Source organism: Piliocolobus tephrosceles, chromosome 1 (assembly GCF_002776525.5).
Source record: "Piliocolobus tephrosceles isolate RC106 chromosome 1, ASM277652v3, whole genome shotgun sequence".
Taxonomy (NCBI): domain Eukaryota; kingdom Metazoa; phylum Chordata; class Mammalia; order Primates; family Cercopithecidae; genus Piliocolobus; species Piliocolobus tephrosceles.
In genome coordinates this window covers 112,463,443-112,477,910 of record NC_045434.1, presented here as the reverse complement: position 1 = coordinate 112,477,910, position 14,468 = coordinate 112,463,443, and the positions used below count along the sequence as shown (strand labels likewise).

Below are 14,468 nucleotides of genomic sequence, written 5' to 3'. Positions count from 1 at the left end.
TACTAAAAGATACAAAAAAACTAGCCGGGTGAGGTGGCGGGCGCCTGTAGTCCCAGCTACTTGGGAGGCTGAGGCAGGAGAATGGCGAAACCCGGGAGGCGGAGCTTGCAGTGAGCTGAGATCCAGCCACTGCACTCCAGCCTGGGCGACAGAGCGAGACTCCGTCTCAAAAAAAAAAAAAAAAGAATACATCAGAGTCGTTTTTATTGGAGAATACTGAACACTAAAACTATAGCAGTTTTAAGATAGAGTGCTGTTAAATGTTTTGAAAAACAGAAGTTTATTGCATGGACTGAACTAATAAGGACCGAAATAATTTTTTTAATGTTATGAAAAACATAATACTAAGGTATTTAAATACTTTGTATTTCTTGCAATACAGTTATTTCCATTGTACTGACTTAAAAGGATGTCTCTTGTTTTATAGCTTATTGTTTTGATAATGAACTTGGCAGAGTTTATAAAGTCTGCAGATTAGAATACAAGTTGACCGTTAACTTTTTGGCAATAAGAATGACATCATGTTATGACATATTACAGATCTTTCAGCAAAGAGTGCCTCTGTTCCAGACGAACTTGGTGCCTGTGGACATTCTAGAACATCAAGCTATGCAAGCCAGCAGTCAAAAGTATCAGGTAGAGGCTAACAGTGAAGTTGAATTCCTTATTGTTCCAAAGGGACTTGAAACTGCTGTGGTGTGAGGGAAGGATGTCAGATTGCAGTGTTTGATATGAGTATGATATCCAAGGTGATTTTCTCTGACAGGGTATAGCACATGTCACTCCCGGTCATCTAGTTTCTCTGAACTCTGCCACAGAAGAAATACCTCAGTGGGAAGCACGTCAACAGGAGTTGAAAGTATTCTAGAGCCATGTGATGAAATCGAGCAGAAAATCACTGAGCCAAATCTTGATACAGCTGATAAAGAAGATACAGCTTCAGAAAAACTCAACAGGTATGCTTTTAGTTTAAAGAATAAATTTTAATTTTAAAAAAACTTTGTTTTCATAACATAATAAAAAGGAAAAAATGTAATTCTTTTCAAAGATGCCCAGTGAAACAAGATTCTGTAGAATCTCAGCTGAAGCGAGTTGATGACACTAGGGTGGATGCAGATGACATTGTGGAGAAAATATTGCAAAGTCAAGACTTCAGCCTTGATTCCAGTGCTGAAGGTGTGTAGATAACTGTTAAGCTTAGATTCCTGTAATCCAGGTTTTTGTAATCTGTGTAGTCAGCAGGAAAGAGGCTCAGAACATCATGACATGACTGTTGCGTATTTGTTTAGTAAATTTCATGCCCATAAAAATCTCAAGATAACTTTATAACTCATTTATTAATGAGAATGATTATTGAATTTAGAAAAAGAACACATTTTAGTTAAAAGTGATCAATTTTAAATAAAACATGTATTGTGTTTTTAATTATGCCCAGATGTCTACAACGTTCGTATACCTAATGATAGGTATCTACATCTGCTTTTGTTATAAGTGCTTTAAGCCACTGTTGTAATTTGGAGGTGGTCTGAGAACAATAGTGAATAATGGAATCCTTCATTCCCTCCTTAGAATTTTCACTGATACTGAAAATTTGTATGCCACCAGTTTGAAAGATATAATTACTCATGTTGATGTGAATAGAAAGCACTTAACAGTGGACTTATTTTCATTATGTAGCTGGGTGTAAAGAGAAATAATTAAACCTTACTTATGGAAATTTGTAGGAAGAGCTATCTCCATTACTCAGCTAAAAGAAAAAGAGCTTTAGAAAAGTTGGTGAGAAATAACCTTTAGAGTATCTTTTAAATTGCCTATTTTAAAACATGTGTATGTAACTTTGGTTTTTACTTCTTTGTAAATTTCTTTAATAATTTGTTGTTTATTTATTTAATAAACTGAATTGTAAAATATGGATTATTACAATATCAATACTATTTGACAATAGTCTAATAACAAGCATTTTAAATGTGTATTGCAGAAGAAGGACTAAGGCTATTTGTGGGTCCTGGGGGAAGTACAACCTTTGGCAGTCATCATCTTCCAAATAGGTAAGTAGTACAAATAGTGTCTTATTAAAATATAGACTAATTTTTTTTTAATCATGAGTACAGGATGATGGTTGCGAAGTTTGTATTAGGCTGAAGCTAGGAAACACAGTAGTAGTTACATAAGAAGAGTTACAGCTCTTAGCGTAGCTCTCAGTTTCCTTTATTCTGGATATGTTTGACATTATATTTTATAAATTAGTTTTTAATTTCCTTAGAAGTATTTTTAAAGTGTATTAGTCAAGGACCAGTAGACCATCAGGAAAGTTGCAATATAAAAGGACATTTAAAAAAGAGTTCTTAGTCTTTCAAAACATTAATTTTTTATTAATTTATTTTCTAGAGACAGCGCTGTTTCCCAGGCTGGAATGCAGTGGTGCAATCATAGATCATCGTAGCCTCAAACTCCTCAGCTCAAGTGATCCTCCTGCCTTAGCCTCTTGAGTAGCTGGGACCATAGGCATGCGCCACTGTGCATCACTAGTCTGATATTTTAGGAAGAGCAAAGCAAAATTACATTTTCAGTCAATGGTCTTATCTTTTCTGAGCAGTTACACAGCCACTGAGCAACTTAAGCGCTGTTAACCTTTCTTTACTCTCCTTTTCTCCACCCCACTGCCATACATATTAAGAAAAGTTCTGAAAACCAAATACCATTTTGCTGGTTATTCAGATGCAGATGAAGAAAAGTCACCTGCCAAACTTACCCCTGATTATCAGCACTGCAGCAGATAACAGTGAGCACAGACACCGAGGACAGTGTAGGAATTCTGATCACTCCCTTGCTCCTTACAACCTGCTCCCCACACTTCTGTGCACCCCCAATTCCATTCCATGTCATATTTATGTAGAGTCCCTGCAAAACTACAGAGTGAGTCACAGTTTTAGGGGGGAGCCCCTTGGACCAAGACAGTTATTTTATTCTCTCATCCTCAAAACCTAAAAGAATTTTGCATTCATTTCTTTTACTAATACTCATTTCAATGAGTACCTCCTATTTGTCCAGCACAGTACAAGGCTCAAAAATAGACTAACAGCAAAAACCTACACCAACAATTAACTACAATCAGATTCATAGGTAGGTAAGAGAGAGACATATAAAGCTACTTCCAGGGAGTAATGTGAAAAAGGATTTACAGAAGATATAACACTATTTAGATATTTGATTGACTCATCTGCTCATTAAATTCAGTAACTGTTTCTTGGGCTAATTTCTGGGTAAGAATGCAAGTAGAAAAGACCCAGCTCTTACCCTCTGCTGGCTTATGGTCTAGCACATGGGACTGGCAGGCTATAGCCCATAGGCCAAATTGGCCCACTGCCTGTATTTAGCAACTATAGGTAGCATTGAGCATTTATTAGTTATGTGCCAGGCACAGGTACATATATATTTTTTTATCCAATTCTTATATAGTATCTTTCAGTGCTCACAACATACTACAATTAGTTTGGTGTTTTTTTAATGGAAACAAAGATACAAAGAAGTAATTTTAGGCTGGATGTGGTGGCTCACACCTGTAATCCCAGCACTGTGGGAGGCTGAGGCAGGTGGATCACTTGAGATCAGGAGTTCAAGACCAGCCTGGCCAACATGGCAAAATCAAATTTGGAATTCTCCAGCCATTGTTCTCCCCAACCCCTCCTTCTGTTATTCTGATCTACAAATTCTAGTCCCTAGCCCCTCTGAGCTTTGACCTCTGACTCCTCCCCTCAGAGAGACCAGCAGGCTGTGTTTGGGTTCTTCCTCTCTGCACTGCAGGCTCGGAGGATCCTGAAGGAAACTGCTTCAGACAGCTAGCTGGGGCGGTTGTCGGGCTCTCTTCATTTATTTCTTGTTTCTTGGGACCACAGTCCTGCACTGCCTGTTGTCTAGTATGTGCAAACTGTCGTTTCACTTACTCTATCCAGTTTTCTAATTATATAAGGCAGGAGGGAAAGTCTGGTTCCTGTTACTTCATCATGGCCAGAGGCAGAACATTTTTAAAAGGGCATCTAAAAGCCAGTGTGCCGTGCTGCCCACCATGGTTTCTTCAAATTCTGATTTTCTGTAGGTATGAATGGGTGCTCACTGGCATTCTGTTGAGGAAGTTCCTATTTCTTCTGTAGAATGAATCTGTGAGAAAAGGAGTTTCTGGGCAGTCAACTGAGAAGTCCAGCCAAGTCCATGGTGGGCTAGTAATCACTACTACCTTACTTCTGTTGTTTAGAATTTCCTCTTAAAATGTCATTAAGGGAGACATTAGTCATGGTGGTTGCTTCTGGGCTTACTAAACTCAGGCACACTCAGGGTGAAATGACCAGTAGTAAGGTATACCCTGACGTCTTGACAAATTGGGAAATGGGTAACTGGTGATAACTTTAGGCAGTAATGGGCCAGGCATAGTGGCTCATGCCTATAATCCAGTACTTTGGAAGGCTGAGATACGAGGATTGCTTGAGCCCAGGAGTTCTGGTTGCAGTGAGCTTCAATCACGCCATTGCACTTCCATCTGGGCAACAGAATGAAACCCTGTCATGAAAACGCCACAATATTATGACAGCTGAAGACCATCATCATTAACTCAGTGTGAGTCCTGATGCACTGCCAGAGTCAACATATGCTCTTGGATGAGACCGATTTTAGAATGGATAGATAAACATGTTTGAAGAACATTTCTTGCTAACGTTTGTTGATTGGTCAAGAATTGGGGAATTGTAATAGATTATTTTGAGAATAAGTGCAAGAGAATCAGGATCTAGACTAATCCAGTGTATTAATTATAAACATTTAATATTTCACATAGTTTCTATCCATGATGCCTTTAAACCTTGTGGAAATCAGATCTAGTAGAAAAATACCTAATGACTCTTCTCTCCAGGGACAAGGTTACTTGGAACAGTTTCAAACACTACAGCTCAAAATTTTGAAGTTTTTTTCCTCTGCTGTTTTAGGGTGGGGTCTGGAGCTTATGAACAAGTTGTGATCAAACGCTAGAAGTCAAGCCGGTGAAAACATTTCCCTGCGGAAAAATTTAAGATGTGAGTAGTTGATGTATCAAGGCATTTTATTCAAGCACTTAATAGAAAATGAACCTCAACTATCAAGAGGAAAGTCAATGCTGATTTCTTCTCTGGAAGGACCCACCACTATCCTGTACCAGCCACCAAAGGGGAACATCTGCATGGCAGTCTCCAGGCACCGTGCTGCTGTGTGCCTTGGAAGCACCTGGCTTCTGTGGTCACCGCACATGATAATGAAAAGCCTGCTTTGTCTTTCAGAACACCCCAGTGGAGAAAACAGCATTATACACATCGGAGTATCATTTTAGGATTCAAGTGTAAAAATCTGTGATCAAGGTGCTCAATAGATTTGGGCTCTATGGTTTGGTTTTTTTAGGTTGAGAGACAGTACATGAATATAACTTAAACCCTATAGATTTTGTCAAGATAGTCATAATTCCTGTTCTGGAAATCTTCCCTGTTACACTCTACAGCATTGTATAAAGCGTGGGTGTTCATGCTTTGGGAAAATGTTAGACTACAATTGAAACATGTGATGTGCTTATTCATAATTCTCAATGTATCAGTCATAAATGAAATAACAAGTGCATTTCAGTCTGAGATACGTGAATGGATGTAATGCCGTTTTTATGCAGTATATATTATTAATTGTCATTAATATTAGATGAGCTGCAGAATCACCCCCAAGCACTACATAAAAGACTCAAAATAAGTTTAACACCCACTGTGTTAGGCACCCTAACAGAAGAGCTGTCTTAACTCACTGAATGTTATCGTCTGCTGGTTTCAGGAGTCAAAATGTAGAAAAAGAGGAGAATTGTAATATGGTCAGAAACAGAGAAGCCTTTTCTATGTAAATTCAGACTTACCTGAGGCTAACAGTTTTCCAAAGTGGTGGTGGGTAGCAGCATGACAGCTGCTTGCCGTGACTGATGCGGACTGGTAGGTTTCCATTTTAGCTCTCTGTAGGTACTATTTTCTTCTCCACTGTGTCAAAAGTTAGTTGTTTTGAGGCAAGAGTAGAATATAACATACATCAAATATAGCTTTTAAAATAAGAATACCTGGTTTGGATCCAGTTGAGCAGCACAGCAGATAAACCTTAGAGTTTTTCTGTTCTTACATGACAGTTTCCATGTGGAAAGATCAAACTTTCTGGAATCACTGTTAGTGAAGAAAAATGTAGAATCTGTATAACCAGTAATTCCCCAATTCTTACTTTCAAAGTCATACCCAGGAAAGACAATATGTCAGAATAGAATGACTTTGGTCTAGGTGTTTTCACGTTGGCAAAAATAAGGAGGAAATTATATTATTTTAATATCCAAATTTAAAGGTTTGGAAAATTTTGAATAGTTAATATTAGGACTTTTGTTGCTGTTTTTTATATTTCAAGGATTGGGTATTCTGCATTGATCCAATACTATATTAACCAAGAGATTCTGGGATTTTTTAAAAGATGATACCCTGTTTTATATTTTGAATGTAGAGAGACTCTGAAAGAGAGAATGTTCTGAGTTATTATACTTTTTATTTTTTAAGATTTATTTTTAAGGATAAAACAATGACCTGAACATTTTAGCCTAACCAAGGGACTTAAGTGGTAAAGACTTGCATTCTGTCTTCACGTGAACTGATCCATTCATTATATATTATGGGAAAAATCAAAGAAAGTTTTTTATAGAGATATGAAGATATTATTTAGAGAGATATTTATTATGACATTTTTTAAAAACATATTTTTCTATTTTCAAAATATTATTTCTAGGCTATATTTTTATTGGTGCTGTGCAGATGATTTTGCAGTTTTGAAAATGATAAAACTAGATTGTAAGTGGGGTTCAGTGAGAACATTCATCAGACATGTAAGAGGTGCTGCAGTCAGGGCGGTGCCCATCTTACTCATCCTTGGCTGCCCTTGGTCCGACACCTCTCTATACAAGACTGGTTCTCAGTATTTTAAATGGTACAGATTTCTTTTTAAAAAGTAGAGAGATTTTGAAAAGCATAAAAATCATGCCTTTATAATCTTAGCAGCCATCAGATACATCTTGATTTATGTAGTAGTAAATATAACAAATATTTTAATAAATAGAAACACTGATTAGGAAGAAAAAAGAACTAATGTCTATGTCTTCTGTAGTCAGCAAAAGTCTGGATCCATTTTATTCCATTTTGTCTTCCATTGGCACACTTTGTATTCAAATTTCAGTGCAGTCCTTTCAGAATACTCGCTAAGGGTTGCCTAAGTGTCTGCCTTACTCTCTGATTTTCTTTTTCTAAGAGCATGGTTAAGAACATCTTAACCATGTAGCCGTTGAAAAAAATCTGTTTATTAAATAACAAGTCCACTTCTGTTTATGTTTTGAGTTTAGAAAATTTGACTTGAAAATTTAGATTATTATTGGCCGGGCGCGGTGGCTCAAGCCTGTAATCCTAGCACTTTGGGAGGCTGAGACGGGCAGATCACGAGGTCAGGAGATCGAGACCATCCAGGCTAACACAGTGAAACCCCGTCTCTACTAAAAAATACAAAAAACGAGCCGGGCGAGGTGGCGGGCGCCTGTAGTCCCAGCTACTTGGGAGGCTGAGGCAGGAGAATGGCGTAAACCCGGGAGGCGGGGCTTGCAGCGAGCTGAGATCCGGCCACTGCACTCCAGCCTGGGCCACAGAGCGAGACTCTGTCTCAAAAAAAAAAAAAAAGAAAATTTCGATTATTAGTAAATGTATTTTTAAATATTAAAGTCAAATTTCAAATCACCCAGTGTTGAAGAATTTGCAGATGTATACTTTTTCTAATTATATCCTAGAGAAAAAGACTAATGGTATTTTAAAGCTGTGTATTTGTGACGAGATAAAGAAGAGTCTTAAATGTCTTGTTTGGGAGAATGCACAGGCCAGTCAGGACACCCACCTCCTGTGCCGTGAGCTGCTCACTGAGACCCCACAGGTCATGAAGGCTAGTAAAGGGCAGAGAAGGCCTTGGGCCATCAGTTTACACTCGAATGGTTGACTCCCCTTTGTGGTGTTTTTGAAGGCTGCTTATACCAACAGCTAATGTGGATTAGTGCTTATGATCTTGAAAAAGTCTTGACCAAGAGTCCTAAACTCCACCACTCCACCATCCCATTCCAGCTTAACACTATCAGAAAAATACCCAAACTCTGGATTCTTTTTCATTTTTACTTTTTTTTTTTTTCCTTTTTTAAGAGAGACAGGGTCTTGCTCAGTCACCTAAGGCTGGAGTGTAGTGGTGCAATCGTTGCTCACTACAGCCTCCAACTCCCAGGCTCAACTGATCCTCCCACCTTGGCCTCCCAAAGTGCTAGGATTACAGGCATGAGCCACTATCCCCAGCCTAGTTTCTTTTGTATATGCTTTTTTTACAAAACTGTGAGCCAATTGGAGGTTGACCACTTAGCCAATTGGTTGCTAGAAGGGAGAAAAAAAATCTCCAGCTAGCCTCCAGACAAAACATACTCAAATTCAAACAGCAGTTAGTTTTAATTAACATACAGAAGTAATTTTAGGCTTTCAGATTTGTATGCTGACTAGAACACTTTGCAAGCTGAAGCTGACATTATTATTAAATACTTCATTTAAGTACATACTCCGAAGCATCAGGCTTCCAGTATATGTAGCAACACTCTGAGAGACAAACTGGGCTCATATGACGGGGTTGCGTTTTATTTTCTTAACAGGTCTTTAAATTGGGCAGTTCTGAAATTCTGTTTGGTCACTTCTAGATGGTACGTCATGGGAATACAACCAAGTACTGTAGTTGAAATTGTGTTATGCCACTACTCATATGTTGTTTTAGGTACTAAGAATTTGAAGTCTAAAATATAAAAGATAAATATACCTATATTAATCCTATGTTAAGATGCTCTGGAAATAAAGGCCTTATTCCCTTACATATGCGATTTTTGTAAGATAATATATACACAGTGTATTTTAAACGTTTGTGTGGGTGGTCCATGTAGTTACTTCCCATACGACAAAGCTGACAAAATTTTTAATTTACACAATGTATTCCGCATTTTCAAATGTTTATCTTATATATATAGCAAAGAAATTATCTTACTGATATGCATTGACCAAATCCCATGGAGAAAAGACATTTAGATACATCTCATTTGAGGCTCCCCTTCCTCTCATGTGTTTGATTTTTTGGAAGATGACACAATGTGTGGGTAACCATGCAAATGTTTATGAATGACTTTATTGAAGTGATTCCATCAGTATTCTGTTCTAATACTTGGAGAATGATCTTCATATTTATATATTTTATTTCTTTGTTTCAACTATACAGTCATAATCCAGGAAATGTTTCCTTTTTTTTTTTTTTTTTTTACAAAAATTGATTTTTTATTTGTAAAATGTTTGTAATAATGTAAAGGTGAACATGTTCAATAAAAATCATACATTAAAAGTTTAGATGTTCTTTATCTTTTAAAATACCGGTTGAGATTCCATCAGAAAATTGTGCCAAGGTAAGAAAACAGAAATGAAAGGACCAAAATAACTTATCCCTGAGGGTTTATTTATTTATTACCAGGGAGCATGGGACAGATTTGAACGCCCCCTGTGGCGGACTTCCCTTTGAACCCTGGGGCAGCCCATGCAGGACTTGGGTGGCATGGACCTGGGCTTTGGGTGAGACAAACCCGAGTCTCAATACAAACTCCCCTCTGAACCTGGCCTCAAACTCCTGAGCTCAAGTGATCCTCCCACCTTGGCCTCCCAAAGTGCTAGGATTGCAGGTGTGAGCCCATGCGCCTGTCCTGAACCTATTTTCTAATCTAGGATGGACATAACACCAACACTCTATTGGGTTGTAATGAAAGACATGGGCCTTGTTGTTAAGAGTATGCTACTTTCTAGGCACTCAGTGGTCCGTCAAGCCAAAATTTGCCTTTGTATAGCATCTGTACACATATACTCATTTCTAGTGTTGGACATACAGATGCTTATTAAATGTGCCACTATTAGTGTATACCCAAAAGAAAGGAAATAAGTATATTGAAGAGATATCTGCAATTTTATGTTTATTGCAGCACTATTCAGAATACCCAAGGTTTGGAAGCAACCTAAGTGTCTATCAACACTTAGATGAATTCATAGAGAAAATGTGGTATATAAACGTAGTAGAGTACTATTCAGCAATAAAAAAGAATGCGATCCTGTCATTTGCAACAACATGGATGGAACTGGAGACCATTATGTTAAGTGAAATAGGCCAGGCACAGAAAGACAAACTTCACATGTTCTTACATATTTATGGGAACTAGAAATTAAAATAATTGAGCTCATGGAGATAGAGAGTAGAAGGATAGTTACCAGAGGCTGGGAAGGGTAGTTGGGGGGTAGAGTGTGGAAGGTGGGCATGGTTAATGGGTACAAAAAAGAATGAATAAGACGTAGCATTTACTAGCAAAAAAGGGTGACTATAGTCAAAAATAATGTAATTGTACATTTTAAGAGTATAATTGGGCCGGGTGCAGTGGCTCACGCCTGTAATCCCAGCCCTTTGGGAGGCCAAGGCAGGCGGATCACTGGAGGTCAGGAGTTCGAGACTAGCCTGACCAACATGGTAAAACCCCATCTCTACTAAAAATACAAAAATTAGTCAGGTGTGGTGGTACACGCCTGTAATCCCAGCTACTCAGGAGGCTGAGGCAGGAGAATCGCTTGAACCCAGGAGACAGAGGTTGCAGTGAGCCGAGATGGCACCATTGCACTCCAGCCTGGGCAACAGACAGAGCAAGACTCCGTCTCAAAAAAAAAAAAAAAATGTATAAAAAAATGGATTGTTTGTAACACAAAGGATAAATGCTTGAAGTAACAGATACCCCATTTACCCTGATATGATTATTACACATTACATGCCTATATCAAAATATCTTATATACCCCCCATAAATATATACACCTACTATGTACCCACAAAAATTTTTTCACTATTAAAGATCATCACTTAACAAATGGTATTTAGTGTCACCTATGTCCTCCTACAGACCGTTCTATTCCCTTAGACCAGAATGTCCTCAGAGAGCAAAAACAATGCCAACAGTGTCCCTCTGCTGATACTCAAATTATAATAGCAATTTAATATTAATAAAGAACTATGGTTTAATGTCAGTTTGAACCCAGATTCTTCTCTGCAGATTGTCAGGGCCTCCCTGGACAGTGCAGATTTAAAAAGGTTATGTGACTAAAGAGAAAGCACCCTGTCTCTTGTCAGGGGAGAGTAGGGTATGGACACTCCTCCACACTCCTCCCCAGTACAGAGGATCACCCAGAATAACTTTGTACCAGATCACAGCAGAACCTGGCAGGACTCTGATCTGCCCACATCTCCAGCATGGAATTCTCAGACCCGGCCTTCTTGTTTCAACTTGGCCCACCTTTCTTCAATACCTGGTGATTTTCTTCCTCTTTCTCTGTCTGTCCTTCCCTTTCTCTTTCACCTGTTTTCACTTCTTTGCTTCCTGTACCTATGCATCACTTATCATAGCAGCACATAATGAAATCTTTCCTTCCATTTGTACGATAGGTAGGAAATCACTGGTGGAGTTAATCCATTCCACATTATACAAAGTGTAACAAAAAATTAAGAATCCTAGGCCGGGCGCAGTGGCTCACTGTAATCCCAGCACTTTGTGAGGCCGAGGTGGGTAGATACCTAAGGTCAGGAGTTTGTGGCCAGTCTGACCAACATGGTGAAACCCCATCTCTACTAAAAATACAAAAAAAAATAGCTGAGCATGGTGGTGGGTGCCTGTAATCCCAGCTACTTGGGAGGCTGAGGCAGGAGAATCGCTGTAACCTAGGAGACAGAAGTTGCAGTGAGCTGAGATCATGCCGTTGCACTCCAGCCTAGGCGACAGAGTGAGACTCTGTCTAAAAAATAAAAAATAAAAAAATTAAGAAACCTAAACAGGCATAAATTTAGATATTCCCTGGGTCAGTGATCTCTATTCCATGTGAACCTATTTAATAGGAAATGTCAGAAAATTTCCCAAATGAATGTTTAGACCTCCTTCCCATGCATTTATTACCCAGCTAGGTTGAGGTATCACCTCAACCATTTCTTAAGAAATTGACTTCACTGCAGATCTTCAAACCATTTCAACACTGTTTTTCCTTAGTGTATGCATTGCAGAAAACCTCAAACCTCTGCAGAAAGTTGGCATGCCTAAGATTTTTGGCATCTTTTTTTTTTAAATCTTATGTTGGGGAATCCTTAAAGCGAGTTATGTGCAGCTACTTAAAATAGGAAAAGTGTGCCACCTTCTGGCCTTAAACGTCTGATGATTCAGTTCAAGTCTACCTGTCTCAAGTGATCCTGTCTGCTCCTATTTCACATATATTTCATGAAATGTACACCAAAGGAAAAACACATTTTGTATCTTTTCAGTAACTTTTAAAATTTGAAATAATTTCAACAGACTTTGAAGCATTGCACATTTTGCTTAAATAAAGTAAAATTGTTTCCTTTGGTGTGGGATTAATGAAAAATTCTGTAAGTACAGTTCCATGAAGATTTCTACCCAAAGGCACTGCTTGGGCAGCATGGTAAAGAACATATTTACAAGGCCAGGCGGGACACAGCAGTGAGAACACACAGAGCCTGTTCAGTGAAAGCAAAGGCTCTGATGGGTCAAAGGTGATGTGTGGGAGCAGGGAGTCGTGTTGTTGGGTAAGACAATAAAATCAGATCACAGCTTAATCTGACTAATTATAGCTTGAGTCTAGCATGCAGGATGAAGTGGAGCAGGTAGGAAGAAATGAGATCGTTTCAACAATGGAGGCAAAAGTGTGCAGGCAGAGTATATACAATTCAGCAGGAACATTAAGAACCCAACAGAGAAATAGAGGACATGAATTGTTAACTTTCAAGGATAAAAGGTATATAACACATGCTGCTGGCTTCAAAAGCTTGTATTTAACATTTACTATACACATTTCTGACTGCCAGCTTCTAGCAGCTTGCTAGACCTCAGCAATATTCCCAGTTGTCCCCTTTGTCTAGATATCGCCAAGGATGTGCATTATATACGTGAAAGGAAAATATCTTGGTCCCCTAAAATCACTAAGCTGAAAGGAAAATTCAAACTGGAAACAGCTCAGGGCAAACCTGCCTCCCATTCTATTCAAAGTCATCCCCCTGCTCACTGAGATAGATGCATATCTGATTGCCTCCTTTGGAAAGGCTTATCAGACACTCAATGCAACCATTTGTCTCTCTTCTACCTGTGCCCTGGAAGCCCCCTCCTTGCTTTGAGTTGTCCCCGCCTTTCTGGATGGAACCAATGTACATCTTACATATATTGATTGATGTCTCACCTCTCCCTAAAATGTATAAAAGCCAAGCTGTGCCCCGACCACCTGGCAAACATGTCAGGACCTCCTGAGACCATGTCACGGGAGCGCATCCTCAACCTTGGCAAAATAAACTTTCTAAATTAACTGAGACCTGTCTCAAATTTTAAGAGGTTCACATATGTAATGATAAGTCATGTTTGCCGTAGTTAGCACCTAGCATTCTCCATGAAGGCAGAAACCCATGGTTCTCAGTCTTCAAAAGACCACATTGCCACTGCTGACGCTGCTCAGTCCCTGACTTCCTGTCAACTGCTCGACACAGTCTCCGCAGGACCAGGCATAACGAGATAAAGATTTATAATGTTCTTGGCACCCAAACTCTAGTTGAGGAAATTGGCTTTATTTGGAGCTCTCCCTTGATAATCACTGGCGGAACTGAGGACTGAGAACACTTGAAGGAGTTTAACTGCTGGGCATGCAGTGGAGCGGGAGGTTGGCAGTCACAGGAGAGGCGGGGAGAGGGTGGGGCAAGCGAGGGCAGCTGGGGAAGGTGAGCTGGGAGCTGCTGCCGGGTGAGGAAGAGGGTAAGGTGGGACATGTTTGAGAAGCCTCAGGGCAGCATAGAAGGGGCTGAGATTCACATCTCACTTGTATGGAACTGAACTTGAAGGCAGGCAGTGCTGTGATAACTTCAGCTTTTAGGAAATCATAGAAGTCTCAGAGTTTTGGAGTTACCCAGACTATGGAAATAGGAATTGGAGGCAAATTATATTCAGATCTCAAGGGCCAGGGAGGTTTCAATACCTGGTAGTGCAGATTTCCTATCTAGTCTGGGAGGTGGGCAGTGGCGGTGAGAACTTTCTCTCAAAGAAGACTGCAGATTAAACTCTGTCTCCTGCTGAGCCCACTTGTTTTCATACTGTCTGTGGTGGCTTTGACTCAAGCAGAGTTGAACAGTTGTGATAGAGACTGGATCACCTGCAAAGATTTACTGTCTAGCCCCACAAGCATGTCTGGCAACCCCTGACCTCAAGTATTAATGAGTCTTTCAGTGTGCAAAGGCCAGTATCCAGTCTAGGAGAAAGACACACTTCTC

At 39.4% G+C, this 14,468-nt stretch overlaps 1 protein-coding gene across 1 annotated transcript in view; it reads left to right on the top strand.

Annotated features, from left to right (window-relative positions):
- FAM102B (family with sequence similarity 102 member B) overlaps positions 1–6,341 on the top strand; it is a 69,121-nt gene extending 62,780 nt beyond the window's left edge. The window contains exons 7-11 of the mRNA XM_023196245.1: positions 541–636; positions 767–956; positions 1,049–1,176; positions 1,979–2,048; positions 4,977–6,341. Coding sequence (XP_023052013.1) covers positions 541–636; positions 767–956; positions 1,049–1,176; positions 1,979–2,048; positions 4,977–5,019 — 527 coding nt within the window. The 3' untranslated portion in view covers positions 5,020–6,341. The remainder of the gene's footprint in view (positions 1–540; positions 637–766; positions 957–1,048; positions 1,177–1,978; positions 2,049–4,976) is intronic.
- The last annotated feature ends 8,127 nt before the right edge of the window (positions 6,342–14,468 follow it).